Raw genomic sequence first — 18419 nt, 5'->3', positions numbered from 1 at the left:
ACAGTACGTCCAACTTTGAGGCTACAGATGGGCTACAGCAGCAGAAGACCACACCGGGTGCCACGCCTTTCAGCTAAGAACAGGAAACTGAGGCTACAATTTGCACAAGCTCATCGAAATTGGACAATTGAAGATTGGAAAAACGTTGCCTGGTCTGATGAGTCTCGATTTCTGCTGCGACATTCGGATGGTAGGGTCAGAATTTGGCGTCAACAACATGAAAGCATGGATCCATCCTGCCTTGTATCGGTAACGGTTCAGGCTGCTGGTGGTGGTGTCATGGTGTGGGGAATATTTTCTTGGCACTCTTTGGGCCCCTTGGTACCAATTGAGCATCGTTGCAACGCCAAAGCCTACCTGAGTATTGTTGCTGACCATGTCCATCCCTTTATGACCACAATGTACCCAACATCTGATGGCTACTTTCAGCAGGATAATGCAATGCCATGTCATAAAGCTGGAATCATCTCAGACTGGTTTCTTGAACATGACAATGAGTTCACTGTACTCCAATGGCCTCCACAGTCACCAGATCTCAATCCAATAGAGGAGCATCTTTGGGATGTGGTGGAACGGGAGATTCGCATCATGGATGTGCAGCCGACAAATCTGCGACTGCAACTGTGTGATGCCATCATGTCAATATGGACCAAAATCTCTGAGGAATGCTTCCAGCACCTTGTTGTATCTATGCCACGAAGAATTGAGGCAGTTCTGAAGGCAAAAGGGGGTCCAACCCGTTACTAGCATGGTGTACCTAATAAAGTGGCCGGTGAGTGTATAATAATACATATTTTTATTGATGTTACACAGCGATCAAGTAATACCAATACACAGGACACAGTGCTGAAATAATACCGCCACACAGTGCTCTCACATATATACATATACCGTGCAACTTAATACACATGTTATAAAGGGCCCCATTCTATAACTGAATAATACTACCATACAGTGCCCTAATACCACTATATACAACCCACAAACATATAACATATATACACCACCCAGTGTAATACCAGCACAGTGTACCCAAGTAATTCTACTGTTATACAGTGCTTTACAATATTGCAGTTCTGTGACTAAATACTACTACCTAATGCTATATACCACCTCCCTGGTAGTATAGCACCCCTCGAATTGACAGTCGATTTTGGTTATTTTTCGACTAATTGACCAGCCCTTATACTATGATGTGGTGACATAAAAAATACAGTGTACTAATAATACCGCCATTTAGTGAGGAACTAGTACTACAATATAGTGCTAAAATAATACCACAATGCAGTGTACACAAAGCTATATACAAACACACCACATAGTATATACATAGTGTCGTACTGAGCTCGACAATGTATGACAAAAATAATATTACCATATAGTGCCCAGTGGTACATAATACTGCCACATATTAGTATGACTTGGGTACCATTATATTGAGCTCTTCCATGACTGTATAATACTCTCGTACAACATAATATTCCCATACAATTCCCAGGTAATACATGGCAACGTCACACAAGCTGTCCAGCAGTGCTAACACTATACCTTGACTGAATAATACTGCCATACTGTGCCCACCATACCATGGCTGATCCATACCACCCTAGAGGGCTCCAGTAATTCATACAGTGCCCTCATGATAGCCCAAGGCTGTGCCCATCTACACATGTATAGAGAGAATAATACCGCCACATGGTGCTTACACTATTTTCCTTGGCTCTGTATACGGCACATCATGTAAGGAGGTTTGCTGTTGGAGTCATAACACTTGAGGACACATTTTCATGAGGTGGAATCGCCTGGACATTTATTGGGGATATGGCGGTAGTACATGATGTGCACACAATGCGGGTCCCAACATGAGCCCTGCCAGACCCGGTCAAGAATAGATAAAATATCCACAATGATGAATAATTGACAGGTCTTATACTCCAGTCACACCCAAAGCTGCATTCACAATGTAATTCAACAGTACAGAGGTGTAATATGGGCCCAATGTAAGATATGTCATGGGGCCCCCACTTACCATGTGCCATCTATAATACTGGGGTCCTCGTATGTTGGGGCCCCCTCAAAGTACCAGGGGCCGGTAGCGATTGATCCCTCTACGCCCCACGGCTGGGCTCACACCCGGCGTTCATTGCATTGTGGGGGTTGTAAGTCTGGTATAAACACCCCAACCCCCTCAATGCAACGCAGCACAGACTCTACACCAGCAGGGGGCGGTAGAGTTGTGAATGCAGCTCTAGATGTGAGTGGAGTAAATGACATCTGGCTATGGCACAACTACAACTCTCAGCGGGAAATGCCGGCCACAAGGCTCGGACACGCCGGGAGTCGTAGCCTCGCATCAGCAGCCACCGAAAAATCCTTAGATATGAAGAATGTAGTGGAGGAGCCCCATCTGTAACTGGAAGAGCTGCAAGTCCCAGCAGTCAGCGGCAGCCATTATTAGCGGGACCGCCACTAGGCTCATGTCCTTGAGGTCGTCCCTATCAACCATGAGGTCAGGGGTACAGTCTCGGTGGCCCCAGGTCTCCTCACACCCAGGCCTTGCCATCTTTGGGGCTCTCCTTTGCAGGGCGTCTTTGGGCCGGGGTCCCCTGGTACATGGCGCGGCTGTAGGGAAGGAAGCAGGAGCTGAGGTGGAAGCAGCGCACGATCCGGGCGTAACCAGCCAGGCCCAGGATCAGGAAGGGCAAGACCAAGAGCACCCCGAAAACCAACAACGCCACGCAGGCCGCCGGGGTCAGCAGCGCCGGGCACAGAGTCTCCTTGGTTCTGCGGAACTGGAAATGGGGAGAAAGGAAAGGGTTAATAATGTACAGAAGGCGGCGGTGGTACCAAAGGGGCTGAAAGGAAAGGGTTAATAGTGTATAGAGGCCGCCGAGGTATCCGGAGCAAGAGCCTAGTGATACCGGCAAAGGAATGTGTGAGGGAGGACTGTATACAGCAATGGTATGGAGACTGTATATACACCCGCCTGATCCAAGTCATATATCCAAGCCTGTGTGATACTGTATACTGAGCTGTGTATCTAATCCTATCCTGTGTGATACTGTATACTGAGCTGTGTATCTAATCCTACCCTGTGTGATACTGTATACTGAGCTGTGTATCTAATCCTATCCTGTGTGATACTGTATACTGAGCTGTGTATCTAATCCTATCCTGTGTGATACTGTATACTGAGCGGTGTATCTAATCCTATCCTGTGTGATACTGTATACTGAGCTGTGTATCTAATCCTATCCTGTGTGATACTGTATACTGAGCCGCGTATCTAATCCTATCCTGTGTGATACTGTATACTGAGCTGTATCTAATCCTATCCTGTGTGATACTGTATACTGAGCTGTGTATCTAATCCTATCCTGTGTGATACTGTATACTGAGCCACGTATCTAATCCTATCCTGTGTGATACTGTATACTGAGCTGTATCTAATCCTATCCTGTGTGATACTGTATACTGAGCCGTGTATCTAATCCTATCCTGTGTGATACTGTATACTGAGCTGTGTATCTAATCCTATCCTGTGTGATACTATATACTGAGCTGTGTATCTAATCCTATCCTGTGTGATACTGTATACTGATCTGTGTATCTAATCCTATCCTGTGTGATACTGCCCCATCACCATTAGTCAGCATTACTTTCTTCTCCCTGTAGGGGGAGCCCCAGTCATTGCCCAGTAGGGGGTTATACTACACTGGAGAGAATTTGGTGCTGTCTATAATAAAGTATGTGGCTGCACTCAGTCCCAGTCAGCTGCAGGGAAAGCTAACAGAATATAGTCCTGTACTGCCTGGCCTCTAGAGGGCGATGTATATAAAGCCCCGCTGTGACCACATCTTGCCTCTAATTTTGAGCATCAAAGGGCAAAATCCAAGGGGGCAAAAGTGATTTTCTCGCCTTATTGCAGGTTGGTCTACACCCAGTGTTTTGGGTCTACCCCCTACCCCCCATATATCACCCATTGGGTATTTACGTCTTCACGTGGGATGGCGACTATCAGTAAAATATGATCAAAATATATATCAATATCGCAGCGCTCCTAGTGGACAAAACGTGTCATGACGCCCATAATCTGGTTCAAAGTGACTGGTTACAGGGTCAGTCCCTGGACACAGAGGTGAGACAACTCCAGCAACTATAGATCCCCTCAATATAGAGCCAACCAAGTCATCAGGTCCAACAACATGACCGTCCAGAGGTGGTGGAACTGCAAGTCTCAGCATGTCCAAGAATACAAAGACTGGAGACCAGCAGCTCCACCATCCATGAAGGTCAAGCAGCATCATGGTGGATGGAGACAATCATAAATGAGAGAGCTCTGGTACTGACCCGTGGGTGGCAGAGGAACCCGTAGAGCAGCATGACCGCAGATGGCACCAGGGACCCTCCACACATGACGATGAAGATCCCCAGGTTGGCAGCGCCCACCAGCAGGTTGTGAGCAGTGATCAGCACGGCACAAGCCCAGCAGTCCAGGGGGTCCCGGGGTACTGGGGGCGGCGGGGTATATGGAGGGGGCAGAGTGGAGGTATCTTCACCCATCACGTCTGAGCGGGGCATGGACCTCTCTTTGTGTGATCTCTTAATCTTCTAACAAGTCCTAATTTCCAGCCCCCCCTCCCATCTCCACCCCCACCCCCCTTATCTAGGAATGCAGCAGCTTCACTCCCCTAATACCCTGTATAAGGTCTCAGGAATGTCAAGACTCCGCATCCCCCAACCCTAAGTGCAAGCTCTGTGGTCCAGCCCAGACACTGTGGAGGAGTATAACCCCCATCCTCCCTATAACATCTATAGGGACTTACGTAGGACTCTTCTTCAGCGCTTCAGTCTTGGGACACGCGCCCATCAGCCATGACATTAATATCGGGTGATGTGAAGATCGTAGATTATGATCTGGACAAAATGGCGCCTCTCGTGGGTGGGCTAAGTGGAAGGGTCTGAGCTGTATCAGACTGAGGTTCCTTGGCCTACCCATCACAATACCCTTCAAACTTGGGCGTCTTCTGCTTGACCATCATTGTGTTTGAGCCTGGACTCACTGGAGGATCCTCTGGTACTCTGGTGGGCCAGTCCGACACTGGATCCAAGGGTGACAAGGGCCAAATTGTGCTGGTGAGTTGACTGATCATCTCCAAAATGGCTTGTCTTGTGGGAACTTCTGGTATGGTGTCAGACTGGTGTACCAGAGGATCCTCTGGCGGCCCCAGGCTCTAACACAACGCCAGTCCTAAATTTGTACGGTACTGTGGTCTATTTCGTAAGGGTTGTTGGGTGATTTTATCTGATGGGCCCAAAAAACCTCAGATCGACACTGAATTTAGTGGTTAGTGCCAACCAAAAGTGGTCCAAGGAAGGTCAACCAGTGTCAAGGTCATGGATAACCACAGCTCATTGATGTGTGTGGGCAATTGAGTCTAGCCCATGTGTTCCAATCCGACTGAAGGGTTATTGTAAAGCAAATTGCTGAAAAACCTGCCAGGGCACCCATACTGACCCCTGACCACCACCAAATGTGCCTACAGTGGACCTGTGGGCATCTGAACAGACCATGGAGCGATGGAAGGAGGTGTCTGGTCTGAGGGATCACATTGTGTTGATGGGAAACCGTTGTCCCGATATCGTGTGGATGTCACCTTGACATGCGCCACCTAGACGTTGTACAGACCTGGCAGCGGTGCCCCCTATTGGCTGTGGCACATTCATCAGGGTAATGGTGTGAGGAACATCAGAGATGAGGCACCAAATTCACCAGATCTCCATCTGATCCCGTCTCTGTGGGATGGGCTGGAAAAACTGGTCCAACACTTGGGGGCCACAGCGAGCAACTTCCGGTATCTGCTGCCGGAGACCCCCGGACACCTCCAGAGGTTCTGTGGAGTCCTGAGCAGCAGGATGTGGGGCTACATGACAATTGGGATGTGGTTTTAATGTTATGGCTGATAGGTAAGTGCCCCTTTATGGACTACAATAAAGGAAATGAATGAAATCCTGAGATGCCTCTAGCAACCAATCACAGCGCAACTTTCACTTCATATTCTGCTCATGGAAAATGAAAGCTGTGCTGTGATTGGTTGCTATGGGAAAGACAGGATTCTTACTGACAACAAGACAAACATTTGCCTCACGCCATGGATTCAGCTGTAGTGGGCGCAACGGTGACCGACATCACAGGGAGTGACAGGGACCGGGACTAAAGATCATATAAACCTGAGGGGATCAGTGAGGAGAACAAGGAATGATGGGAGTGAGGACCAGAAGAGAGGGGGAGGGGAAATGGTCAGAGAGACCCTGAGGTGATGGAGAACAGACCCACAAGAATCATGACCTGTGACCAACCAGGAAGATAACACTGTTATATGGGGGAGCAGGAGAGGTGGAGGTCAGCGGGGAGGGGTATTATAGGAGCGATAGTATACAGAGAGCAGTATTATAGTACTTATATTCTTGTACATAGGAGTAGTATTATAGTAGTTATATTCTTGTACATAGGAGTAGTATTATAGTAGTTATATTCTTGTACATAGGAGCAGTATTATAGTAGCTATATTCTTGTACATAGGAGCAGTATTATAGTAGTTATATTCTTGTACATAGGAGCAGTATTATAGTAGTTATATTCTTGTACATAGGAGCAGTATTATAGTAGTTATATTCTTGTACATAGGAGCAGTATTATAGTAGTTATATTCTTGTACATAGGAGCAGTATTATAGTAGTTATATTCTTGTACATAGGAGGGAGTATTATAGTAGTTATATTCTTGTACATAGGAGGTAGTATTATAGTAGTTATATTCTTGTACATAGGAGCAGTATTATAGTAGTTATATTCTTGTACATAGGAGCAGTATTATAGTAGTTATATTCTTGTACATAGGAGTAGTATTATAGTAGTTATATTCCTGTACATAGGAGGTAGTATTATAGTAGTTATATTCTTGTACATAGGAGTAGTATTATAGTAGTTATATTCCTGTACATAGGAGGTAGTATTATAGTAGTTATATTCTTGTACATAGGAGTAGTATTATAGTAGTTATATTCTTGTACATAGGAGGTAGTATTATAATAGTTATATTCTTGTACATAGGAGTAGTATTATAGTAGTTATATTCTTGTACATAGGAGTAGTATTATAGTAGTTATATTCTTGTACATAGGAGTAGTATTATAGTAGTTATATTCTTGTACATAGGAGGTAGTATTATAGTAGTTACATTCTTGTACATAGGAGGTAGTATTATAGTAGTTATATTCTTGTACATAGGAGGTAGTATTATAGTAGTTATATTCTTGTACATAGGAGCAGTATTATAGTAGTTATATTCTTGTACATAGGAGTAGTATTATAGTAGTTATATTCTTGTACATAGGAGGTAGTATTATAGTAGTTATATTCTTGTACATAGGAGGTAGTATTATAGTAGTTATATTCTTGTACATAGGAGGTAGTATTATAGTAGTTACATTCTTGTACATAGGAGGTAGTATTATAGTAGTTATATTCTTCTACATAGGAGCAGTATTATAGTAGTTATATTCTTGTACATAGGAGTAGTATTATAGTAGTTATATTCTTGTACATAGGAGTAGTATTATAGTAGTTATATTCTTGTACATAGGAGGTAGTATTATAGTAGTTATATTCTTGTACATAGGAGGTAGTATTATAGTAGTTATATTCTTGTACATAGGAGCAGTATTATAGTAGTTATATTCTTGTACATAGGAGCAGTATTATAGTAGTTATATCCTTGTACATAGGAGTAGTATTATAGTAGTTATATTCTTGTACATAGGAGCAGTATTATAGTAGTTATATTCTTGTACATAGGAGCAGTATTATAGTAGTTATATTCTTCTACATAGGAGCAGTATTATAGTAGTTATATTCTTGTACATAGGAGTAGTATTATAGTAGTTATATCCTTGTACATAGGAGCAGTATTATAGCAGTTATATTCTTCTACATAGGAGCAGTATTATAGTAGTTATATTCTTGTACATAGGGGCAGTATTATAGTAGTTATATCCTTGTACATAGGAGCAGTATTATAGTAGTTATATTCTTGTACATAGGGGTCAGATCTTTTTATACATAGTATAATTTCATTTTTAGCTAATTTCCTATAGACTATTCTGTACTTTATTTACCACCAATCATTTCTTACTCTCTAGTTGTAGCCGGAGCTGTAACAACGTTCCATTTCTCTGATGTAACCTTGAAAAAAAAAAAGCAAGTTTCTTTTTGTTTTTTATCAAAATCTTTATTTATTTTTTTTCAGATTTATTAATATCACAAATTCACAAAAAAAGGCAAAAAAATCGCTGGCTCAGTTAAAAATAATAAGTCTTGAGTTTGAGTGATGTTCTTGAGTAGAGGGAAAGGGGTTACAGACAGAAAGGGAAAACCCTAGGGTTTATGGGGGCTCTCATGGTTGTGCTGCCCTCTGGTGGGGTGTAAGTGCATTGCCCACGGAACGGACCTTAGAGCGGAGTGAGGAGGAGGTTAACGGCGTTTCCGATCAGTGTAATGGACCCCAGTCTAGTGATGCTGTGCTTTATACGTGGTGTCACGCCATGATGCATGTGTCACATAAAAAAGGGGGAGGGGCGCAATGCACCAACAGGCCCACCGGGCATCCAAACCAAGAGGCCCCCTCCCCTCAATAACACACACATATAGTAAATCAACTTTTAAGAAATAAAAACACACAGGATAAGTATTTAGCACCAGGTAAAAACACAAAGGAGAGAGGGGGTGCAACGCTCTGCAGATTTGGGGTAAAACATGGGGAGGTTTCATTAGCACCAAAGATCTGCAAAGCACCGACACGTTAACCCTCCTCCTTCCAGACAGCTGCAATTAATTCATAGACCCCCTCCATCGCCACAGTGCTGTGGTTTGATAATTTTTAACCCCTCTCCGAATCCAACAGATGTAATTTTTTTTTTAAAAAACAAAAACATTTTACCCGGACATGCCCACCGTGGCCGCAGAGCCCCAATCCCACCACTGAAATGCAGAACCTCACTTTTTCAGACCCACCCCCGCCAGCGTTCCCCATTCCTCTTGTATCAAGCGAGGGGGTGGGGATTCAAAAATCTAATAAAATCCAGAGCCAAACCCCTTGTTACCCCGCCACCGAGTAAAATAAAATGTACAATAATCCATAGCACCATTGGTAGAAGGTATTTATCAGACAATAAAAAAAATCAAAAAGCACCAAGAAAAATCGGCCAAAGCTTATTCAACGTAAAGGAGGTGAGGAAAGAGCTGCAAGGGTTAATAAATAAAGCGGAAGGGAAAAATTAATCTGGTCGCTGACTGAATCCCGGCGTTCCCTTTTTGGAACCGTGATGGTACAAGGAGAGGTGTAGTGATGCCCTAATGGGTTCCATATACTTGAGGTCTACACTCTGTAGTAAGGTTGTGGTAGGACAGGTGGTGTAGTGGTGGACCTGCAGGTTCCTCATCCCTGACTCGCCCATTATGGGTGTCCTCTACACTCTGTCAAAAGGTGGTGAGAGAAGTGGTGTTGTGGTCGACCTGTATGCCCCTCATCCATGACTTGCCCCTCAGGGGTGTGTCCTTTACACTCTATTAAGTGGTGGTCAGACAGGAAGTGTAGTGTTGAACTCTTACATTCCACCAGCATGATTCACCAAGTGGATGTGTAGTTGTGCACTGATGGGTACTCTACGCTTGCCCACTATAGGGTGTCCTTCACACCCTGTAGAACGTTGACAAGTAATGGTACACGTATGGATTCCTTCTATCAGATTATAGCTTATTGTCTTATACAACTTGTAGAAAGATGGTGGCCAAACGGGAATGGTGGTGAACATACTGAGTTTCCCAACCTTAAACCTATCCCTCGTTGGCCATACCATGAAAGTAACCCCATATCATGTAAGATGTCTCTGATGAGGGTCGACTGATGTCCCAAGAGTAACTTTTGGTGATTAAGGTAAATATATGAGGGATCCAGTGTCTTATTTCGTTAACGGAGAGGAAATTGTCCTCAAGACAGGGACAGGGGACCTGCTTCAGCTCATCTACTACTACTGGAGGTGCCCTCACGAAATTTACCATGAATTCTAACCTTGGTGACAACCTTCCACAGGAAGATCATCCCCACCAAAAAAAAAAAAAAAAACCCTCACAGCTTATGGCATCTTTGGTCTCCTCTAGATCTTTGACTCGCTAGTTGGGTACAAAATATGACACAAGAGGTCCTCAAGACTTCAATACGGCTTGAAGACTCCATAAGTTTCTGCCTATAACTTCTATATGGGAGTATCGCAGAGTTGATCCAAGATCAACCATGAGATATTAGGGTTATTCATGACTAGTGAAGCGGTAAAAAGCCACGACCTTGGTCTGAGGCGTCGATGCTGGTCAAAGACGACCTGGCATGGAACACTTTTTGGCCTTATTGGGCCATGAAGTTAGTTTTCCGGTTATCCCAAGCTTTCATTTGTCTCCTAAAGCTTGGAGTGAACCTCAGACCAGGCAGATATTCACCAATTCTGGAGACCTATGACCACCCAAGGGCAGGCCACGCTATATATTCTTCCTATTTAGCTAGCACTAATACATAGACATGGCTACGGTGTGATCAACGGAGATATTCATCGGCACCGAATTAACCAAATTTGCCGGCCATGTTTGATTTGCAAATTTGATTTGCAAATTTTTGTCCAAAAAAAAAAAAAACTGTGCCCAAGCTGTAATTCGCCAGGGTCCTACTTATTTAAAGAATAGCTTTTCGAATTTTTTGTTCTTTAATTCAAACCGCTCACAAAACTGGACTCTTACAGAAAAATTTTAAATTTTTTAGAAAAAAAAATTCAAATTTTTTTAAATTGAAATTTTTTCATATTTTTCCCTAACTCGAAGGATTATAATAAAATGGACGCCATCACACTTTTTAGCTACGGAGCAACCCGCAGGTTTTTTTTTTTGTTTTAATTGACAAATACTTTATTTTTAATGCCATAAATAAAACACTGGATCCTTCAAAGATTTTTCCTTCGGTATATCTCGAGTATCGGAAGTCTCCAAGCAATGACCCGAGGAAGACCACAAAATGGCAGCCCACACGACACCAAAAAATAAAACTCATCAGACACCAATGTGACAACTTACAGCCACAGACATCTCAGTCCTGACACCACATACGGGGAGGGAGGGGGAAATGTCTTATCAGTTTCATGTCTCCTCTTTATTTTCTTAAGGAAACCCCCCTCCCTGAAATAACATCTCAGACAAAATGGCCACCACTTGCTATTGAAGATCAGTCAATACAGTGAATTTAGCGTGTGAGTGTGCCTTGGGTGTAACTTCTCGAGGAAAAGGCAAAAGGTGGAGCCTGGTGTAGGGGGTGGAGCTTATGTGTAGGCAGGGCCTATTGTGGGGGAGGGACTAAAAAAAAAAATTGTTGGAAAAGGACTGGCCTGTGGTTTTGTGAAGCGAGAGGTATAAAAGATTTACACGAAAAATGAAACAACCAAAAGCATTCAACAATAAAAATATAATAAAATATTCAAGAAAGACAGGAATCAAAAATAACAACGAAAAAAAAAAACAGACGCTACAAGCAAATTAAGGGAAGTAACCAGCAGATGGGAAACGTTCCATAGGTAAGTTTAAACCAAATCTCTCTCTATATATATATTTATTTATAAATTTCTATATTACAGAGAACAGGAAACGGGTGAAAAATCCAAGGAAATGGTTAAAAGGGGCGGAGTCCGCGCTGAATAGATATTTATCTCTCTATATATATATAAAAACCCGTATCTCTTTCTCGTCAAACACAACCCGGAGAGAGGTTAATTCATTCGCAGTGGTAAGGGCGCCATCATATTTTTTGTTTTAAATTTTTTTTTAACCCATTAAAGGAGGGATCCTCCTAGATCTCAGCACAGTCGGTGTTCTCCCTCCCACCCACCCAGCGGGGCATTAATAAGTGAACTGCGCCATGTTTCCACCCAACAGTGTTATGTCTTGTTACCCTCGAACCCACCTCCAATATTCTCGACCCCCCACATGGACTCATAAGTGATGCCCCCCGTCCTTAGACCAAGTGCCCCCTTCGACGGGCACCGGGTCCGAGCATTTACCACAGCTTTTAATGAAAACTTTATGTTCAAGAATCACAATCACTTGCATGAGGTTCACCCTCCCACCCGCGCCCCTCCCGCCCCCAAGATACTTTCCGACATACCCATTCAATAATACAGCATTAGCCTGGTCAGCGCCCCTCTGTCACACAGGGGGCACCCACACACACTATTTTCAATAGCAGAGAACCACTCTGAAGTTAATTTAAAAATAAAAAAAATTAAAATGCACTCAGTGCCCCACTTGCAAAGAAACCCCTCCCCCCACAAATTAATACCACCCCCTCCCCGCCCTCAGAGTCACAAATTCAAGATTTCAGAATAAATATTCCTGATAAAATTACAAAAAAAAAAAAAAAAATGAGGAAGAAAAAAACAAAACAAAATATAGAAATAAAATTATCAACAAAGACATGTAGAATCCTGCATCCTGATTGGCTGTTCCCACAAAAGGAGAACGGGATCTGTGTAAACAAGGCCTGTGATTGGCTGGAGAGAGTGAAATATGAGCTGCCGATCCATAACTGGCTCGTCTCCCTCCTACCCTCCCTCTCTCATTCTGTGGTTCTCTCTCTCTGTCGCGATTGGTTGGTTTTGTAGCACCGCCCCCTCATCCCTGGTCCTGGGAAGAGGGGAGAGTTTTGATTGGCTGGCTCGGCAGAGGAGGAGGGGGGAGGAGACTGTTGCAGGAGCAGAAGAAGGAGCAAAAGCTCACCGTGTGCTTGGAGGAGGGGCCTATGAGAAAGAAGCAATAAAATAGAAAATTACTATAAAATTACAAAAAGTTTATGAACCCCTTATAGGTTGTACAAATTGAGCATTTCCCTGACTAAGCTGGATACAAAAAAAAAAAAAAAAAAGGTCCCACCCCTTGGACCCTTAGCAATCCGCTCTATTAACTGGCAGCACCCCCACAGGGCAAATGTAGTATTACACACTTTTAAATTCTTGTATTCAACCTTTTGTTTTCAGGAATTTTTTTAAAGGAATTTGCATTTTTTTATGTTAATTTTTTCACTTTGATGTAGCAGCAGATATCTATGCAAGATGCTCATACAAAGTTACACGCAAAATCTAACAGGCATTAGCACAGGACAGTCCTGGGGGCCTTTGTTTGTGGAATCTGTGGGGCCCCGAATCCTCACCAGGTGAAAGCTGTCGTATATCTGCATAAGTTCCTCCATTCTGTACTGCTCCAGAATGACCACACTGCTGGCGGAGATGCTGGCTGTCCGGGCGCAGGACTCACAGTGCACCAGGTAAGTGTTCTTACCCCCGCTCTCACTGGTGACAAACAGGATGTTAAATACTTCCACCTGACAGAGAGAGAAACGGAACAGTGAGGACCTGGCGTCATGTGACCTCTGTGTGTCCCAAGGCCTACAAGACGGTCTCTTACGTCACACTCGTTGCAGTAGTAGGCTGGTTCATCTTTGACTCTAGCTTGGTAGGCAATCTTTTTCCCGCTGCGGATGAGGCTGTCCCGCTGGATCTGACACCGCTTCATGGATTGTAAGAGACAATATCTACAACAGGAGAGGAATGGAGTAAGAAACAGAATGAAAACACTAAAGCATGTGGAGGAGGCCAAGAGACAGAGGGACGAAGCACAGAATTGGGCTAGTGGGGCATTGGAGAGTGAGGTGCAGAGAAGAGCGAGGAGCAGAGAAGGGCGAAGAGCAGAGGAGCGAAGAGAAAAGAGAAGAGCGAGGAGCAGAGAAGGGCAAAGAAGAGCGAGGAGCAGAGAAGAGCGAGGAGAAAAGAGAAGAGCGAGGAGAAAAGAGAAGAGCGAGGAGAAAAGAGAAGAGCAAGGAGCAGAGAAGGGCAAAGAAGAGCGAGGAGCAGAGAAGAGCGAGGAGAAAAGAGAAGAGCGAGGAGAAAAGAGAAGAGCGAGGAGAAAAGAGAAGAGCGAGGAGAAAAGAGAAGGGCAAAGAAGAGCGAGGAGCAGAGAAGAGCGAGGAGCAGAGAAGGGCAGAGAAGAGCAAGGAGAAGAGAAGAGCAAGGAGAAGAGAAGAGCAAGGAGAAGAGAAGAGCGAGGAGCAGAGAAGAGTGAAGAGAAAAGCGAAGCGCGAGGAGCAGAGAAGAGCGAAGAGAAAAGACAAGAGAAAAGACAAGAGGAGAGAAGAGAAGAGAAGAGCGAAGAGAAAAGAGAAGAGCGAGATGGAGAGAAGAGCGAGATGGAGAGAAGAGCGAGATGGAGAGAAGAGCGAGATGGAGAGAAGAGCGAGATGGAGAGAAGAGCGAGATGGAGAGAAGAGCGAGATGGAGAGAAGAGCGAGATGGAGAGAAGAGCGAGATGGAGAGAAGAGCGAGATGGAGAGAAGAGCGAGGAGCAGAGAAGAGCGAGGAGCAGAGAAGAGCGAGGAGCAGAGAAGAGCGAAGAGCAGAGAAGAGCGAGGAGCAGAGAAGAGAGAAGAGCGAGGAGCAGAGAAGAGCGAGGAGAAAAGAAGAGCGAGGAGAAAAGCAAAGAGAGAAGAGCGAGGAGCAGAGAAGAGCGAGGAGTAGAAAACAGCGAAGAGCAGAGAAGAGCGAGGAGTAGAGAAGAGCAAAGAAGAGCAAGGAGCAGAGAAGAGCGAGGAGAAAAGAAGAGCGAGGAGAAGAGCAAAGAGAAGAGCGAAGAGCAGAGAAGAGCGAGGAGTAGAGAAGAGCAAGGAGTAAAGAAGAGCAAGGAGTAGAGAAGAGCGAGGAGCAGAGAAGAGCATCGTGTGAGATGAGCAGAGCGTCAAGAAATAAGAATGGAGTAAAGAAGAGCAAAGAGCAGAGCATCATGAGAGGAGGAGAGAGTCGTGAGAGAGGAGCAGAACAGAGAAGAGCGGAGTGTTGTGAGTGGAGCATTGTGAGAGAAGCGCAGAGTGTTGCGAGAGAGGTGCAGAGAAGAACGAGTGGAGGAGCCAGGAGTGGGGGACAGAGAAAAGCGAGGAGCAGAGCACAAGGACTGGAAAAGGGACGGGGAAGACCAAAGAGCAGAGCACTGAAAGAGAGAAGCAAAAAAAGAATGAAGAGTAAAGTGCTGGGAGAGAGAAGCGGAGAAGGGTGTGGAGCAGAGCGCCGGGAGGGGCAGAGTAAGAGCTGATCAGATTGATGGAAAAGAAGGGCAAAGCAGAACAAGGTGCAGAGTGCTGGGAGAGGGGCAGTACAGCATGCATTGTAGAGAAAAAGGAGAGAGAAGATGAAGATCCGATACAAAAGAAGAAGGTGGATCAAAAGAAAAAAGATGAAGAGGATGAGGAAATCCCAGAGACAAGGAGGACTAAGAGCCAGGGAGAGGGCGTCACAGGAATCGGAGATGAAGAATGAAGTGGTAAGAAGAAGATCGTATAAAGATGGAATTAGAAGTAATACAAGAGGTTGGGAATAAGGAGCAAAAAGAGGAGGGAGAAGACATGGAGACCATAGATGAGGGGGTAAGAGACCGTGGAGGGGACTTGTGTGATGGGTCCTCACTTTATCATGCGGAACAGATCCGGGTCTGTGATTTTTACAGTTCTGGACACGTTCCAGGACACGTGGATCATGGGCACAATCGATTTCACGTTCTTGACCTCATTCCACTCGAAACGTTCCAGAGCCAGCTGGTACTGGTAAGCTGTAATGCACAGAGGTTATGTGAGGAGGCCGCTCATAGCCCATCTCAGGGGTTCATCTACAAAGACCCTGATAATTCACAGATCACTTACGTGTCAGGGGCCCGACGTTCCAGGCAATGTTGTTACACCATCCCGTGGCCTGCACCCAATGAACAGTCCCTGCATTTATCCAGACCAGATCTCCAGGCCGCTGCACAAACCGGTACACCGGGATATCTGTTCGGTAGAGATCCTCCAGGACAGGCCACCAGGAGCCCGTCAGGTAATCCACGTTATGCCTGGGAAAGGAGGCCCATTTAGAAGTCATAAAATAAGGTTCTTTTTTTTAAGGCGCCCACTAGTGGCGGTGTTGGGAAGTGCAGGAGACTCACCTGTCACAGAAGGCACTGATCTTCTCCCAGTAATTCTCATGTACAGCGAACCACTCACAGTCTCCAGGCCCAATGTTTATATTCACTGAGCAGAAGTTGTTATTTTCCTGATGTCCTGGATGGAAAAAGAGGAAATAAAGTCAGTGACTAAGAACACGCCACGTGGTGCTGGGACTAAGAATGCGCCACATGGTGCCGGGACTAAAAGCGTGCCACATGGTGCCGGGACTAAGAGCACGCCACATGGTGCCGGGACTAAGAGCACGCCACATGGTGCCGGGACTAAGAGCACGCCACATGGTGCCGGGACTAAGAGCACGCCACATGGTGCCGGGACTAAGAGCACGCCACATGGTGCCGGGACTAAGAGCGCGCCACATGGTGCCGGGACTAAGAGCGCACCACATGGTGCCGGGACTAAGAGCACGCCACATGGTGCTGGGACTAAAAGCACGCCACATGGTGCAGGGACTAAAAGCACGCCACATGGTGCCAGGACTAAAAGCACGCCACATGGTGCCGGGACTAAGAGCACGCAACATGGTGCCAGGACTAAGAGCGCGCCACATGGTGCCGGGACTAAGAGCGCGCCACATGGTGCCGGGACTAAGAGCACGCCACATGGTGCCAGGACTAAGAGCGCGCCACATGGTGCCGGGACTAGGAGTACGCCACATGGTGCCGGGACTAGGAGGGCGCCACATGTTCCAGGACTAAGAGCGCGCCACATGGTGCTGGGACTAGGAGGGCGCCACGTTGTGCCGGGACTAAGAGCGTTGTACACAGTATATTTAATGTTAATATTACCAATGGGGGCAACTAAAACCAAAAAAATGAGCGAGGGCCAAAGAGCGAGTGTCAGAGTGAGGGCAAAAAAGCAAGTTAGCATCAAAGTGAGGACCAAAGAGCGAAAGAGCAAGACAGAGAAGGGCAGAAAAAGTAATCACAGAGAGTGGAATATAAGTTGCGAATAAAAACCCAAAACACAAGGACCAGTCACTGCCTGGCATTGCCCCCTGCACCCAATCACGGGGCAGCTTTCATGTCTCCGGAGCAGTTTAAGGAATAAGCTGTCCTCTGGTTGCTATGACTAAAGACAAGAGTATGGCGGGTTTAGCGCTAGTACCTGGGGTCCGACTTCCTGGCACCTTCATGTAGAGCTGCACCGTGTTCATCCCAAGGATTGTATGACCCACATGACTTAACATGTTGGCATTAGACGTCACACGCATGAAGGACGGTAACTTCAGCAACTCCTGCAACTGCGGCTTCCACCTGCATAACAAGACAGCGGGTGTAAGAGGGGGAGGGGCATTGCCCATTGTCGCTCGCCCCAGTGGACATCACAGGGTGGCCGGGGCAGGGGGTGTAGGGGTCCACCTTCCCGTCTCACCTTTTAGGATCAGAGAGGTCGATGTTGGTTCCAAATTTGATAATATGGGGGGTCTTGTGCTCCTGATTTGTGCTGAAAGAGACAGATAATCCTCATCAGTGACCGGGGTGAGCTGGGTCCATACAATAAGGGGTTACTTTGGTGCATGTTTAGGAGGTTTTTTTTGGAAAAATTCTTAAAGGCATGTTACTATGCTGTACAGAAGACAAACCAGCAGGTGGTAGCAGAGAGCTGTGAGGTTCGGCCCTACTGTTGGAAAGCTCCTCCCCTATTGACACATGGGGCGGGGCTATATCAACCATAACAGCTTCTTAGCCTATGGCCACTTACCTAGGGGGTGGGTTTTCTGTGGTACTGTCGGGTTCGTTGCTCTCGTCATCGCTGTCTTTGTCTTCCTGTAAGAGACATAAGGTCAGGGCGATTCTATATACTGGTATAGCGATACCGCTATAGTAACGACTGCCCCAGCCGCGCTACATCACCTGCAGAGACTCCTGGAAGGAGGACGCCTGGTACTGGGCATATTTGGCTATGGTCGTGTGGGAACGGCTGCTCTCACAGTGCCACACTTGCCGAGTCCCAGAAGGGTCCCAGTTTTCATCGGACGGCTGCTGCACCTGAGTGCGGACCTCCACCGTGTGGTCTCCATTGGCTTCCACAAGGGTCTTCGTAGAGAAGAGGCCGAGGTCTGGGGATGACAAGACGATGGGGAGTTATTGTGAAACTGACACCTCAGGTACAAGACAACTACAAAAGCTTCACCCAGAAAACTCACTCAGTCTCAGGGATCCGGCCAAGCCACGAATCACCGTGATCGGGTTCTTAGGGTCAGTGCAGAACTGGAGCAGAACCGGGGAGAAGGCGTCACGTTTACTCTCCAGCTGTAATATGGAGGACGATAGAGTCAGAGCGGGAC

At 45.8% G+C, this 18419-nt stretch overlaps 2 protein-coding genes across 8 annotated transcripts in view; both read right to left on the bottom strand.

Moving 5' to 3' along the window:
- KDM6B (lysine demethylase 6B) overlaps positions 1-18419 on the bottom strand; it is a 456451-nt gene that overhangs the window by 317212 nt on the left and 120820 nt on the right. For 4 of the 7 annotated variants that reach the window (XM_075272436.1, XM_075272437.1, XM_075272435.1 and 1 more), the window contains 11 exons: positions 18279-18384; positions 17986-18191; positions 17834-17898; positions 17504-17575; positions 17237-17385; positions 16111-16225; positions 15830-16017; positions 15597-15738; positions 13552-13678; positions 13298-13468; positions 12429-12887 (listed from right to left, as the gene is read on the bottom strand). In XM_075272436.1, coding sequence (XP_075128537.1) covers positions 12864-12887; positions 13298-13468; positions 13552-13678; positions 15597-15738; positions 15830-16017; positions 16111-16225; positions 17237-17385; positions 17504-17575; positions 17834-17898; positions 17986-18191; positions 18279-18384 — 1365 coding nt within the window. In that variant the 3' untranslated portion in view covers positions 12429-12863. Of the gene's footprint in view, positions 1-12427; positions 12888-13297; positions 13469-13551; positions 13679-15596; positions 15739-15829; positions 16018-16110; positions 16226-17236; positions 17386-17503; positions 17576-17833; positions 17899-17985; positions 18192-18278; positions 18385-18419 lie in introns of those variants that run through there. The other 3 variants (XR_012716077.1, XR_012716076.1, XM_075272439.1) reach the window with 2 other exon arrangements.
- Positions 2342-4581, bottom strand: TMEM88 (transmembrane protein 88). Its single transcript, XM_075275992.1, has 2 exons — positions 4351-4581; positions 2342-2792 (listed from the first exon to the last, which is right to left on the bottom strand). Exons 1-2 carry the CDS (start codon positions 4579-4581, stop codon positions 2544-2546), a joined length of 480 nt encoding a protein of 159 aa, XP_075132093.1. The 3' UTR covers positions 2342-2543.

The sequence above is a fragment of the Leptodactylus fuscus genome, chromosome 5 (assembly GCF_031893055.1).
Source record: "Leptodactylus fuscus isolate aLepFus1 chromosome 5, aLepFus1.hap2, whole genome shotgun sequence".
In the NCBI taxonomy this organism is placed as follows: domain Eukaryota; kingdom Metazoa; phylum Chordata; class Amphibia; order Anura; family Leptodactylidae; genus Leptodactylus; species Leptodactylus fuscus.
Note: the sequence above shows the minus strand (reverse complement) of the source record. Positions and strands in the feature narration are given on the sequence as shown.